This window comes from Patagioenas fasciata, chromosome 2 (assembly GCF_037038585.1).
Source record: "Patagioenas fasciata isolate bPatFas1 chromosome 2, bPatFas1.hap1, whole genome shotgun sequence".
NCBI lineage: Eukaryota > Metazoa > Chordata > Aves > Columbiformes > Columbidae > Patagioenas > Patagioenas fasciata.
In genome coordinates, this window is record NC_092521.1 from 1836350 (window position 1) to 1851243 (window position 14894).

The 14894-nt window shown below is 54.6% G+C and overlaps 2 protein-coding genes across 2 annotated transcripts; both read left to right on the forward strand.

Moving 5' to 3' along the window:
• Positions 1-1033: 1033 nt before the first annotated feature.
• Positions 1034-1689, forward strand: LOC136097780 (feather keratin-like). The gene is made up of 2 exons (XM_065830536.2): positions 1034-1055; positions 1355-1689. Exons 1-2 carry the CDS (start codon positions 1034-1036, stop codon positions 1687-1689), a joined length of 357 nt encoding a protein of 118 aa, XP_065686608.2.
• Positions 1690-13410: 11721 nt separating this feature from the next.
• LOC136097779 (feather keratin-like) lies at positions 13411-13725 on the forward strand. The gene has a single exon (XM_065830535.2). The coding sequence runs from the start codon at positions 13411-13413 to the stop codon at positions 13723-13725; it is 315 nt and encodes a 104-aa protein (XP_065686607.2).
• The last annotated feature ends 1169 nt before the right edge of the window (positions 13726-14894 follow it).

Genomic DNA, 14894 nt, shown 5'->3' on the forward strand with positions numbered 1-14894 from the left:
CCAGGTCCCTTACCACCGGGCAGCTTGCCAGCCACTCTTACACAAACCTGGAGCCTTCGTGGGGTTGTGCTGACCTAAGTGCAGGACCCGACACTTGGCCTTGTTGAACCTCATGCAACTGGTCTCAATCCATTAATCCAACCTGTCCAGGTCCCTCTGTAGAGCCTTCGTAGTGCCAAGTGGCTCAACGCTCCTGCCTAACTTGGTGTCATCTGCAGATGTGCTGAGGGTGCACTTGATCTCCTCATCCTGATTAAGAAGAAAGTGATTAAACAGAACTGGCCCAAGGACTGAGCCCTGGGGAACACCCCTTGTGAGTGGCCACCAACCGGATTTAACTCCAGTCACCATAAACCTTTGGGATCAGCCACCCAGCCCGTTTTTCAGCCATCTAGGACTAAGGCTGTCCAAGCCGTGAGCATCCACTTTCTCTGGGAGAAACAGTGTTAGCTTGTCTACACACAAACACTGTCTATGTAGCATGAGTAATCTTCTGGAACCTTCTCACACCTTCCAACAGTGTAGCTCCTTCCCTACTAACACCTTGAAACATGAGCCCTGCACACCCACCTCATAAGACAAACACACACCAAGGCCCCCACAGAGCACAACGAGCGCGGAGGGAAAGGCTTAGTGAGATGGAAGCAAGCAGGGCCGAGATCCCATGCCATGGAAGAGACAGTTCCACAAGCCCAGCACAGCTTCAAAGCCCAGATCAGTCTGCCAGTGCTGCAAGGAAATGAGGCCCCCTCCACACAACATAACTGCAAACCACAGGAGTGCCATGGAATGACCTCACTGACGACACCCAACCTCTCCTACCCTCTGACTGCCATCTCTGCCCGCCCTGACTCGTGCCATCAATGCCAACTCTTCGGCCTCTAAAGGTCGCACTTCAAAGCTGCCGCACGGCCAAGTGGACACGTTCTAAAGCCAAAAACAAGAAATCGGAGCGTTGCGGGAAGGAAACCACAGCTTCCTCATTCTTGGCCAGCCTGTGGCATCAAACAGCTGCTGGCTGCGAACTGCCGACATGCGCAAAGGCTGTCCTGCCCGTGGGGGACCAGCATAAAAGCCGGCCCAGCGCCTCTCTCCCTCACACACTTCTCCTGGTGCCTTCTCCTCCCTCCGCGCTCAACAAGGTGAGCCTCAACCCCTTCCCCTCCTTCTCCTGCCCCGCCTGGCCCCTCTCTTCCAGCACGCTCTGCCCCCAGCCTCAGCAGCCCTCACGCCTCCCCACTGCCACGCTCCCCACAGCCCCGCACCAGCCTCCCCACTCCCTCGCCCTCCTGCAACACCGCTCCTCGCACCCTCACGCCCTTGCGCTTGCTCAACAGCCTCTCGTCTATTCCAGGGCCCCTCCACGCTACACACATGGCCTGCTACAACGCCTGCGGCACTGGGGGACCCACCCCGCTGGCCAACAGCTGCAACGAGCCCTGTTCCCTGCAGTGCCAGGACTCCCGCGTCGTCATCCAGCCTCCCGCCGTGCTGGTCACCCTGCCAGGACCCATCCTCACCTCCCACCCCCAGAGCACCGCCGTTGGATCCTCCTCGTCGGCTGCCGTGGGCAACGAACTCGGCGCCCAGGGAGTTGCCATCAACTCCGGCGCCTTCGGCTACGGCAACGGCTATGGCTTCGGGGGCCTGGGCTGGTTCGGCGGCAGAAGGAGCCGCTACATCTGCTAAGGGCCCTCGCCAACACCCCTGATGCCAACCACACACACCCTGGAAGCCACAGCATGGATTGAGGACACGCACCTCTAGGCCCTTGCAGGCACATGCACCTGCTGTCCATGGCTCCTCCTCTCAGGGCACGAAGCGCCGAAACAAGGAAGGGGCCACCCCGGGCTGCCTTCATCACCGGCCGAAGGACCTTCTCTTCTTCTCCCACAACTCTCTTTGCACCTTACACTTGCTCTCTTCCACTTGGTACTCCTACCTTTGCACTCTTTTTGGTCCTCAATAAAGTTCTCTTGCATCCCAGCCTGAGACGCCTCCTCTTGCTTTCTTCTGCCATGGTTTGTCCAATCTGACTGACCAAAAAAGCAGGGCTCAAGGGGCCATCATGCTGGTGGGTGGAAAAGGACCAAGAAACTACTCTTAGCAGCTAAGTCTTCAGGAACACCACCCACGTGCATTTGGTGGTCTTCCGGGCTGTCAGACAAGCCCTTCACTTACCTAAGGAAAAGGCTTGGAAAGTGTCATCCACTTCTACCCTGGTCTCTCACCCAAGCTCCCCGTGGCAGCACCTACTTTTCCAAATCACTTCCTCAGCACCACTCGCTGCCCATCATGGCAAACAGAATCACTGCGTGCCCAAGGAACCTCTGGACATCATCTAGTTCAACTCCACCTGCTCAAGCGTCGTCAGCTCAAGCGGGCTGTCCATGCAGTTTCCAGTCAGATGTTCAGTCTCTCCAAGGACAGAGACTCCAGTATCTCTCTGCACAAGCAGATCCACTTCCTGACCACCCTCGCACTGAATAAGCGTTGCCCGCTCCTCTCACAAAATGGCAAGGCTTCTCAGCTTTCTCCGTTCACCCTCGGCCTGGCCGTGGGCACCAGTGACAAGAGTCTCATTCCCTTGTCCTTGTTCCCTTTTGCTTCAGTATTTTGACACACTGATGACATCTACCTATGCTGCCTTGGCTCCTGTCTTAAAAACCTCATCTACATGTCTTTTAACTACCACCAGACATGGTGACTCCACCGCTCCCAGAGCACCCTCTTCCAATGCCCGACGACCCTTTCAGGGAGAGACTTTTCTTAATATCCATCTAAACCTCCAAAGGCACTACTTGAAGCCACTTGTTCACCTCTTAGCTCTTGCCACCTGAGAGAAGAGAACATCTCCCTCTCGACACCCTCCTTTCAGACAGTTGCAGAGAGAGAGAGAAGGTCTCTCCTCAGCCTCTTGTTCTCCAGGGAAAACACCCCCAGAGCCCTCAGCTTCTCCCCATCCCACTTGTGCTCCAGGTCCTTCACCAGGTTCGTTGCTCTTCTCTGAACCCCCTCCAGCACCACAAAGGTCTTTCTCGTCATGATGGGCCAAAAAGTGAATGCCGCATTCTAGGTGCAGCCTCGCCAAAGACAGAGGGATGGTCACTGCCCTCCTCTGCCTCTCCACACCAGTGATGACACAGGCCAGAATGCTGTTGGCCTTCCTGGGCACACGCTGGCTCATGTTCTGCCAGCTGGTCACCAGTAGCCCAGGCCCTTTTCCAACAGGCAGCTTTACAGCCTGTCTTCCACCAAGCCTCTAGAGTTCCCTGGGGTGGTGGTGACGCAGGTGCAGAACCCGACACTTGACCTTGTTGAACCTCAGACAATTGCCATCTTATCATCGATACAGCCAGCCCAGATCCTTCTCTAGAGCATTCTTACTGGCCAGCACATCAGCATTCCTGCCCAACTTGATGTCATCGGCAAACTTACTGAGGGTGCACTGCATCCCCTTGTCCAGATCATGAAGAAAGATATCAAACAGAACTGGCCCCAGCACTGAGCCCCAGGGAACACCTCTTGTGAGCGGCCACCCACTGCATTTAACTCCAGTCATCACAACTCTTTGGGTCCACCCATCCAGCCAGTGTTCTAGCCAGTGTAGCGTATGCCTGTCTAAGGCATGAGCAGCCACTTTCTCGACGAGAAATGATTTCAAAGGCTTTACCAAAATCTTACTACACAGCATACACAACCATTCCCTCATCCACTAAGGTGGGTAAGCTTGGCCATAGCAGGAGATCAGGTTGGTCAAGCAGGACCTGCCTTTCATAAACCCATGCTGACTAGGTCTGATGACCTGCTGGTCCTGTCCCTGCCATGTGGTGGCACTCAGGATGATCTGTTCCATGACCTTACAAAGCAACAAGGTCAGACTGACACATGTGTAATTCCCCAGGTGCTCTTTAGTGACCTTCTTCTAACTTCCGGTCAATAGGGACCTCCCCAGAGAGTCAGGTCTGATGATACATGATGCAAAGTGGCTTGGGGAGCATCTCAGCTAGCTCTCTCACAACTCCTGGGGAGAACCCATCTGGCCCCATACGCCTGTGTGTGCCAAGTGGTGTAGGAGGTCACCAACCATTTCCCCTTGGATTCCTGGGGCTTTCTCCTATGCCCCATCCCCGTCTTGCAGCTCAGGCAGCTGGGTGCACAGAGAACAGCTGGTTATATGCTTAGAGACTGAGGCAAAGGCGGCATTAAGGCCTTTTCCTTATCCATTGTAAATGTGTTGCTCCCTGAATCCGCTACGAGTTGGAGATTCTCCTTAGCTCTCCTTCTGTTGCAAGAACATATACCAAAAAAGTTTGTATTGTCTTTTATAGCAGGAGCTGGATTAGGTTCTAGTTGGGCTTTGGCCCTTCTAATTTCCCCCCTGCATAACATCAAAATATCCTGGTGTTCCTCCGGAGTACCTTGCCTTTTCTGGAAGACATCAAAAACTCTCTTTTTACTTATGAGTTCAAGCCAAGCCTCTCAGTAAAGGCCAGGCCAGTCTGCTTCCCTGCCAGCTTCTCTTTTGACATATGGTGACTGGCCCTCACACATGGTGGAATCTTCTGGTACCTTCTCACAGGAGAAAACCACGATGCCCGCATGCTAAAAAAACGTGCCGCATAACATTAACACACACAGCTAAAAGCTTACAAGCAAGAGGGCACCAACACACTCATAGAGCACAATCAAGACCAAAGGTCAGAAGGAGGCAGCAGGCAGGTGAGGGATCAAACACCATGGAAGTGGCAGCCCCTCATGCCTGTCACAGCTCCAAAGCCGAGACCAGTCTGCCAGCGCTGCAAGGAGATGACGCCCCGTCCACACAACACAACTGCAAACCACACGAGTGCCATGGGATGACCTCACTGATGACACCCAACCTCTCCTACCCTCTGACTGCCATCTCTGCCCGCCCTGACTCGTGCCATCAATGCCAACTCTTCGGCCTCTACCGCTCGCACTTCAAAGCTGCCGCCACGGCCAAGTGGACACGTTCTAAAGCCAAGAACAAGAAATCGGAGCGTTGCGGGAAGGAAACCACAGCTTCCTCATTCTTGGCCAACCTGTGGCATCAAACAGCTGCTGGCTGCGAACTGCCGACATGCGCAAAGGCTGTCCCGCCCGTGGGGGACCGGCATAAAAGCCGGCCCAGCGCCTCTCTCCCTCACACACTTCTCCTGGTGCCTTCTCCTCCCTCCGCGCTCAACAAGGTGAGCCTCAACCCCTTCCCCTCCTTCTCCTGCCCCGCCTGGCCCCTCTCTTCCAGCACGCTCTGCCCCCAGCCTCAGCAGCCCTCACGCCTCCCCACTGCCACGCTCCCCACAGCCCCGCACCAGCCTCCCCACTCCCTCGCCCTCCTGCAACACCGCTCCTCGCGCCCTCACGCCCCTGCGCTTGCTCAACAGCCTCTCGTCTATTCCAGGGCCCCTCCACGCTACACACATGGCCTGCTACAACGCCTGCGGCACTGGGGGACCCACCCCGCTGGCCAACAGCTGCAACGAGCCCTGTTCCCTGCAGTGCCAGGACTCCCGCGTCGTCATCCAGCCTCCCGCCGTGCTGGTCACCCTGCCAGGACCCATCCTCACCTCCCACCCCCAGAGCACCGCCGTTGGATCCTCCTCGTCGGCTGCCGTGGGCAACGAACTCGGCGCCCAGGGAGTTGCCATCAACTCCGGCGCCTTCGGCTACGGCAACGGCTATGGCTTCGGGGGCCTGGGCTGGTTCGGCGGCAGAAGGAGCCGCTACATCTGCTAAGGGCCCTCGCCAACACCCCTGATGCCAACCACACACACCCTGGAAGCCACAGCATGGATTGAGGACATGCACCTCTAGGCCCTTGCAGGCACATGCACCTGCTGTCCATGGCTCCTCCTCTCAGGGCACGAAGCGCCGAAACAAGGAAGGGGCCACCCCGGGCTGCCTTCATCACCGGCCGAAGGACCTTCTCTTCTTCTCCCACAACTCTCTTTGCACCTTACACTTGCTCTCTTCCACTTGGTACTCCTACCTTTGCACTCTTTTTGGTCCCCAATAAAGATCTCTTGCATCCCAGCCTGAGACGCCTCCTCTTGCTTTCTTCTGCCATGGTTTGCCCAGTCTGACTGACCAAAAAAAGCAGGGCTCAAGGGGCCATCATGCTGGTGGGTGGAAAAGGGCCACGAGACTACTCTTAGCAACTAAGTCTTCAGGAACACCACCCACATGCATTTGGTGGTCTTCCGGGCTGTCAGACAAGCCCTTCACTTACCCAAGGAAAAGGTTTGGAAAGTGTCATCCACTTCTACCCTGGCCTCTCACCCAAGCTCCCCGTGGCAGCACCTACTTTTTCAAATCACTTCCTCAGCACCACTCGCTGCCCATCACGGCAAACAGAATCACTGCGTGCCCAAGGAACCTCTGGACATCATCTAGTTCAACTCCACCTCCTCAACCATCGTCAGCTCAAGCGGGCTGTCCATGCAGTTTCCAGTCAGATGTTCAGTATCTCCAAGGACAGAGACTCCAGTATCTCTCTGCACAAGGAGATCCACTTCCTGACCACCCTCGCACTGAATAAGCGTTGCCCGCTCCTCTCACAAAATGGCACGGCTTCTCAGCTTTCTCCCTTCACCCTCGGCCTGGCCGTGGGCACCAGTGACAAGAGTCTCATTCCCTTGTCCTTGTTCCCTTTTGCTTCAGTATTTTGACACACTGATGACATCTACCTATGCTGCCTTGGCTCCTGTCTTAAAAACCTCATCTACATGTCTTTTAACTACCACCAGACATGGTGACTCCACCGCTCCCAGAGCACCCTCTTCCAATGCCCGACGACCCTTTCAGGGAGAGACTTTTCTTAATATCCATCTAAACCTCCAAAGGCACTACTTGAAGCCACTTGTTCACCTCTTAGCTCTTGCCACCTGAGAGAAGAGAACATCTCCCTCTCGACACCCTCCTTTCAGACAGTTGCAGAGAGAGAGAGAAGGTCTCTCCTCAGCCTCTTGTTCTCCAGGGAAAACACCCCCAGAGCCCTCAGCTTCTCCCCATCCCACTTGTGCTCCAGGTCCTTCACCAGGTTCGTTGCTCTTCTCTGAACCCCCTCCAGCACCACAAAGGTCTTTCTCGTCATGATGGGCCAAAAAGTGAATGCCGCATTCTAGGTGCAGCCTCGCCAAAGACAGAGGGATGGTCACTGCCCTCCTCTGCCTCTCCACACCAGTGATGACACAGGCCAGAATGCTGTTGGCCTTCCTGGGCACACGCTGGCTCATGTTCTGCCAGCTGGTCACCAGTAGCCCAGGCCCTTTTCCAACAGGCAGCTTTACAGCCTGTCTTCCACCAAGCCTCTAGAGTTCCCTGGGGTGGTGGTGACGCAGGTGCAGAACCCGACACTTGACCTTGTTGAACCTCAGACAATTGCCATCTTATCATCGATACAGCCAGCCCAGATCCTTCTCTAGAGCATTCTTACTGGCCAGCACATCAGCATTCCTGCCCAACTTGATGTCATCGGCAAACTTACTGAGGGTGCACTGCATCCCCTTGTCCAGATCATGAAGAAAGATATCAAACAGAACTGGCCCCAGCACTGAGCCCCAGGGAACACCTCTTGTGAGCGGCCACCCACTGCATTTAACTCCAGTCATCACAACTCTTTGGGTCCACCCATCCAGCCAGTGTTCTAGCCAGTGTAGCGTATGCCTGTCTAAGGCATGAGCAGCCACTTTCTCGACGAGAAATGATTTCAAAGGCTTTACCAAAATCTTACTACACAGCATACACAACCATTCCCTCATCCACTAAGGTGGGTAAGCTTGGCCATAGCAGGAGATCAGGTTGGTCAAGCAGGACCTGCCTTTCATAAACCCATGCTGACTAGGTCTGATGACCTGCTGGTCCTGTCCCTGCCATGTGGTGGCACTCAGGATGATCTGTTCCATGACCTTACAAAGCAACAAGGTCAGACTGACACATGTGTAATTCCCCAGGTGCTCTTTAGTGACCTTCTTCTAACTTCCGGTCAATAGGGACCTCCCCAGAGAGTCAGGTCTGATGATACATGATGCAAAGTGGCTTGGGGAGCATCTCAGCTAGCTCTCTCACAACTCCTGGGGAGAACCCATCTGGCCCCATACGCCTGTGTGTGCCAAGTGGTGTAGGAGGTCACCAACCATTTCCCCTTGGATTCCTGGGGCTTTCTCCTATGCCCCATCCCCGTCTTGCAGCTCAGGCAGCTGGGTGCACAGAGAACAGCTGGTTATATGCTTAGAGACTGAGGCAAAGGCGGCATTAAGGCCTTTTCCTTATCCATTGTAAATGTGTTGCTCCCTGAATCCGCTACGAGTTGGAGATTCTCCTTAGCTCTCCTTCTGTTGCAAGAACATATACCAAAAAAGTTTGTATTGTCTTTTATAGCAGGAGCTGGATTAGGTTCTAGTTGGGCTTTGGCCCTTCTAATTTCCCCCCTGCATAACATCAAAATATCCTGGTGTTCCTCCGGAGTACCTTGCCTTTTCTGGAAGACATCAAAAACTCTCTTTTTACTTATGAGTTCAAGCCAAGCCTCTCAGTAAAGGCCAGGCCAGTCTGCTTCCCTGCCAGCTTCTCTTTTGACATATGGTGACTGGCCCTCACACATGGTGGAATCTTCTGGTACCTTCTCACAGGAGAAAACCACGATGCCCGCATGCTAAAAAAACGTGCCGCATAACATTAACACACACAGCTAAAAGCTTACAAGCAAGAGGGCACCAACACACTCATAGAGCACAATCAAGACCAAAGGTCAGAAGGAGGCAGCAGGCAGGTGAGGGATCAAACACCATGGAAGTGGCAGCCCCTCATGCCTGTCACAGCTCCAAAGCCGAGACCAGTCTGCCAGCGCTGCAAGGAGATGACGCCCCGTCCACACAACACAACTGCAAACCACACGAGTGCCATGGGATGACCTCACTGATGACACCCAACCTCTCCTACCCTCTGACTGCCATCTCTGCCCGCCCTGACTCGTGCCATCAATGCCAACTCTTCGGCCTCTACCGCTCGCACTTCAAAGCTGCCGCCACGGCCAAGTGGACACGTTCTAAAGCCAAGAACAAGAAATCGGAGCGTTGCGGGAAGGAAACCACAGCTTCCTCATTCTTGGCCAACCTGTGGCATCAAACAGCTGCTGGCTGCGAACTGCCGACATGCGCAAAGGCTGTCCCGCCCGTGGGGGACCGGCATAAAAGCCGGCCCAGCGCCTCTCTCCCTCACACACTTCTCCTGGTGCCTTCTCCTCCCTCCGCGCTCAACAAGGTGAGCCTCAACCCCTTCCCCTCCTTCTCCTGCCCCGCCTGGCCCCTCTCTTCCAGCACGCTCTGCCCCCAGCCTCAGCAGCCCTCACGCCTCCCCACTGCCACGCTCCCCACAGCCCCGCACCAGCCTCCCCACTCCCTCGCCCTCCTGCAACACCGCTCCTCGCGCCCTCACGCCCCTGCGCTTGCTCAACAGCCTCTCGTCTATTCCAGGGCCCCTCCACGCTACACACATGGCCTGCTACAACGCCTGCGGCACTGGGGGACCCACCCCGCTGGCCAACAGCTGCAACGAGCCCTGTTCCCTGCAGTGCCAGGACTCCCGCGTCGTCATCCAGCCTCCCGCCGTGCTGGTCACCCTGCCAGGACCCATCCTCACCTCCCACCCCCAGAGCACCGCCGTTGGATCCTCCTCGTCGGCTGCCGTGGGCAACGAACTCGGCGCCCAGGGAGTTGCCATCAACTCCGGCGCCTTCGGCTACGGCAACGGCTATGGCTTCGGGGGCCTGGGCTGGTTCGGCGGCAGAAGGAGCCGCTACATCTGCTAAGGGCCCTCGCCAACACCCCTGATGCCAACCACACACACCCTGGAAGCCACAGCATGGATTGAGGACATGCACCTCTAGGCCCTTGCAGGCACATGCACCTGCTGTCCATGGCTCCTCCTCTCAGGGCACGAAGCGCCGAAACAAGGAAGGGGCCACCCCGGGCTGCCTTCATCACCGGCCGAAGGACCTTCTCTTCTTCTCCCACAACTCTCTTTGCACCTTACACTTGCTCTCTTCCACTTGGTACTCCTACCTTTGCACTCTTTTTGGTCCCCAATAAAGATCTCTTGCATCCCAGCCTGAGACGCCTCCTCTTGCTTTCTTCTGCCATGGTTTGCCCAGTCTGACTGACCAAAAAAAGCAGGGCTCAAGGGGCCATCATGCTGGTGGGTGGAAAAGGGCCACGAGACTACTCTTAGCAACTAAGTCTTCAGGAACACCACCCACATGCATTTGGTGGTCTTCCGGGCTGTCAGACAAGCCCTTCACTTACCCAAGGAAAAGGTTTGGAAAGTGTCATCCACTTCTACCCTGGCCTCTCACCCAAGCTCCCCGTGGCAGCACCTACTTTTTCAAATCACTTCCTCAGCACCACTCGCTGCCCATCACGGCAAACAGAATCACTGCGTGCCCAAGGAACCTCTGGACATCATCTAGTTCAACTCCACCTGCTCAAGCGTCGTCAGCTCAAGCGGGCTGTCCATGCAGTTTCCAGTCAGATGTTCAGTATCTCCAAGGACAGAGACTCCAGTATCTCTCTGCACAAGCAGATCCACTTCCTGACCACCCTCGCACTGAATAAGCGTTGCCCGCTCCTCTCACAAAATGGCACGGCTTCTCAGCTTTCTCCCTTCACCCTCGGCCTGGCCGTGGGCACCAGTGACAAGAGTCTCATTCCCTTGTCCTTGTTCCCTTTTGCTTCAGTATTTTGACACACTGATGACATCTACCTATGCTGCCTTGGCTCCTGTCTAAAAACCTCATCTACATGTCTTTTAATTACCACCAGACATGGTGACTCCACCGCTCCCAGAGCACCCTCTTCCAATGCCCGACAACCCTTTCAGGGAGAGATTTTTCTTAATATCCATCTAAACCTCCAACGGCACTACTTGAAGCCACCTGTTCACCTCTTAGCTCTTGCCACCTGAGAGAAGAGAACAACATCTCCCTCTCGACACCCTCCTTTCAGACAGTTGCAGAGAGAGAGAGAAGGTCTCTCCTCAGCCTCTTGTTCTCCAGGGAAAACACCCCCAGAGCCCTCAGCTTCTCCCCATCCCACTTGTGCTCCAGGTCCTTCACCAGATTCGTTGCTCTTCTCTGAACCCCCTCCAGCACCACAAAGGTCTTCCTCATCATGATGGGCCAAAAAGTGAATGCCGCATTCTAGGTGCAGCCTCACCAAAGACAGAGGGATGGTCACTGCCCTCCTCTGGTTGTCCAACCCAGTGATGACACAGGCCAGAATGCTGTTGGCCTTCATGGGCACACAGTGGCTCACCTAGACAAAATTCACAGCAATTCCCTCACCCACCAAGTGGCTCTACTTGTCATAGAAGAGATTAGGTTAGTCAGGCAGGACATGCCTTTCATAATCATACGCAGACTGGGCCGGATCACTTGCTAGGTTGTCCTGTACGTGCAGTATGAGGACACTCAACATGATCTGCTCCCTGCCCTTCCCTGGCAGCAAGATCAGACTGAAAGGGCTGTATTTTCTCACATACTCCTTACAGCCCTTCTTGTAGAAAAGTCTCACATTTGCCATCCTCCAGTCAACTAAGACTTCCCTGGTGAGCCGGGACTGCTAAGAAATTATGCCAAGTGGATTGGTGAGCATGTCCCACAGGTCCTTCAATACCCTTGGCTGGATACCATCTGGTTCCATGTCTAACTGGTGTAGCATTTCATCAACCTTTTCCCCTTTGTTTCTTGTGCTTCATTCTGCTCCTCATCCCTGTCTTCCAGCTCAGGGGGCTGGGCAGACATAGAACTGTGGAATGTCTTAGACACAGTCACCTTGAGTTACTGGAACAACCCAGACCAAAATGGAACGAGGAACCGGAATATTTTTGTACACGAAAAAACACTTACAATGTGTTAGTCAAATTGCCGGAGAACGTGCAAGATTAATTAAACCAAACACGTGATAATTTTAAGGGTGTAAACAGCTAGCGTAAGCAAATCAAAATAGAAAGTTAAACACGTGCACAACAGTGACTAGCTATTTGTTTAAGTGCCTTGCCTAAATAAAGAGTCTTTTGGCTCACCTGCATCACAAGTCTGTGTCATCAATCCCTTCAGAAAACAACAGGTTTTGCAATTAAAGAATGAGGCAATGAGGGCACTAAAGCATTTTCCTCAACTCAGGTCTCTGTGTTTTCTTCCAGTGGCAAATAAATGATGGAAATTCTCCTTAGCCCTCTGTTGCTAATCATGTATGTACAGAAACATTTTTAATGTGTTTTACGAAAGTAGCAGATTAAGATCTAGATGGGCTTTGGCAATTCTAACGTGCTGCCTGCATAACCTCTCAACATCCTTGCAAAGCTCCTGAGTACCCTGCACCTTCTTCCAGAATTCCTAACTTTCTCTTTTTTGTATCCTGAGTTCCAACCAAATCTTTCCCTTCAGCCAGGCCGGTCTTCTTCCCTGCCAGCTCGTGTTCTACACACAAACACTGTCTATTTAACACGAGGAACCTTCTGGAACCTTGTCAGAGCTTCCAATTGTGTAGCTCCTTCACTGCTAAAACCTTGACACACGAACCCTGCACAGCCAGCTCATGAGGAGAACACACACCAAGACACCACACAGCACAACAAGTGTGGAAGGAAAGGCTTAGTGAGATGGAAGCAAAGAAGGCTGGGATGAAACACAATAAGGAGGCCATATTTCAAGCCTGGATGAGCTCCAAAGCCCAGACCAGTCTGCAAGGGCAGTGAGGAAAGGGCTCCCGCTTCACAAAGCAAACCACATGGATGCCATGGGATGACCTCACTGATGACACTCCACCTCTCCTACGCTTCAGTCGAGTCCTCTGCCCACCCTGACACGTGCTATCAATGCCAAGTTTATGGTCACTAATTCACGGACTTGAAAGCTGCCACCAGGGCCAAGTGGACACGTCCTCAAGACAAGAACAAGAAATTGGAGCATTGCAGGAAGCAAAACACACCCTCCTCATTCCTGGCCAGCCTGCGGCGTCAAACAGCTGCTGGCGGCAAAATGCCGCGATGCGCAAAGGCCGTCCCACCCCTCGGGGACCAGCATAAAAGCCTGCCCAGAGCGTCTCTCCCTCACACACTTCTCCTGACGCCTTCTCCTCCCTCCGCGCTCAACAAGGTGAGCCTCAACCCCCTTCCCCTCCTTCTCCTGCCCCACCTGGCCCCTCTCTTCCAGCACACTTTGCCCCCAGCCTCAGCAGCCCTCACGCCTCCCCACTGCCACGCTCCCCACAGCCCCGCACCAGCCTCCCCACTCCCTCGCCCTCCTGCAAAACCACTCCTCGCACCCCCACGCCCCTGCACTTGCTCAGCAGCCTCTTGTCTATTCCAGGGCCCCTCCACGCTACACACATGGCCTGCTACAACGCCTGCGGCACTGGGGGACCCACCCCGCTGGCCAACAGCTGCAACGAGCCCTGTTCCCTGCAGTGCCAGGACTCCCGCGTCGTCATCCAGCCTCCCGCCGTGCTGGTCACCCTGCCAGGACCCATCCTCACCTCCCACCCCCAGAGCACCGCCGTTGGATCCTCCTCGTCGGCTGCCGTGGGCAACGAACTCGGCGCCCAGGGAGTTGCCATCAACTCCGGCGCCTTCGGCTACGGCAACGGCTATGGCTTCGGGGGCCTGGGCTGGTTCGGCGGCAGAAGGAGCCGCTACATCTGCTAAGGGCCCTCGCCAACACCCCTGATGCCAACCACACACACCCTGGAAGCCACAGCATGGATTGAGGACAGGCACCTCTAGGCCCTTGCAGGCACATGCACCTGCTGTCCATGGCTCCTCCTCTCAGGGCACGAAGCGCCGAAACAAGGAAGGGGCCACCCCGGGCTGCCTTCATCACCGGCCGAAGGACCTTCTCTTCTTCTCCCACAACTCTCTTTGCACCTTACACTTGCTCTCTTCCACTTGGTACTCCTACCTTTGCACTCTTTTTGGTCCCCAATAAAGATCTCTTGCATCCGAGCCTGAGACGCCTCCTCTTGCTTTCTTCTGCCATGGTTTGCCCAGTCTGACTGACCAAAAAAGCAGGGCTCAAGGGGCCATCATGCTGGTGGGTGGAAAAGGGCCACGAGACTACTCTTAGCAACTAAGTCTTCAGGAACACCACCCACATGCATTTGGTGGTCTTCCGGGCTGTCAGACAAGCCCTTCACTTACCTAAGGAAAAGGTTTGGAAAGTGTCATCCACTTCTACCCTGGCCTCTCACCCAAGCTCCCCGTGGCAGCACCTACTTTTCCAAATCACTTCCTCAGCACCACTCGCTGCCCATCATGGCAAACAGAATCACTGCGTGCCCAAGGAACCTCTGGACATCATCTAGTTCAACTCCACCTGCTCAAGCGTCGTCAGCTCAAGCGGGCTGTCCATGCAGTTTCCAGTCAGATGTTCAGTATCTCCAAGGACAGAGACTCCAGTATCTCTCTGCACAAGCAGATCCACTTCCTGACCACCCTCGCACTGAATAAGCGTTGCCCGCTCCTCTCACAAAATGGCATGGCTTCTCAGCTTTCTCCCTTCACCCTCGGCCTGGCCGTGGGCACCAGTGACAAGAGTCTCATTCCCTTGTCCTTGTTCCCTTTTGCTTCAGTATTTAGACACACTGATGACATCTACCTATGCTGCCTTGGCTCCTGTCTTAAAACCTCATCTACATGTCTTTTAATTACCACCAGACATGGTGACTCCACCGCTCCCAGAGCACCCTCTTCCAATGCCCGACGACCCTTTCAGGGAGAGACTTTTCTTAATATCCATCTAAACCTCCAAAGGCACTACTTGAAGCCACTTGTTCACCTCTTAGCTCTTGCCACCTGAGAGAAGAGAACAACATCTC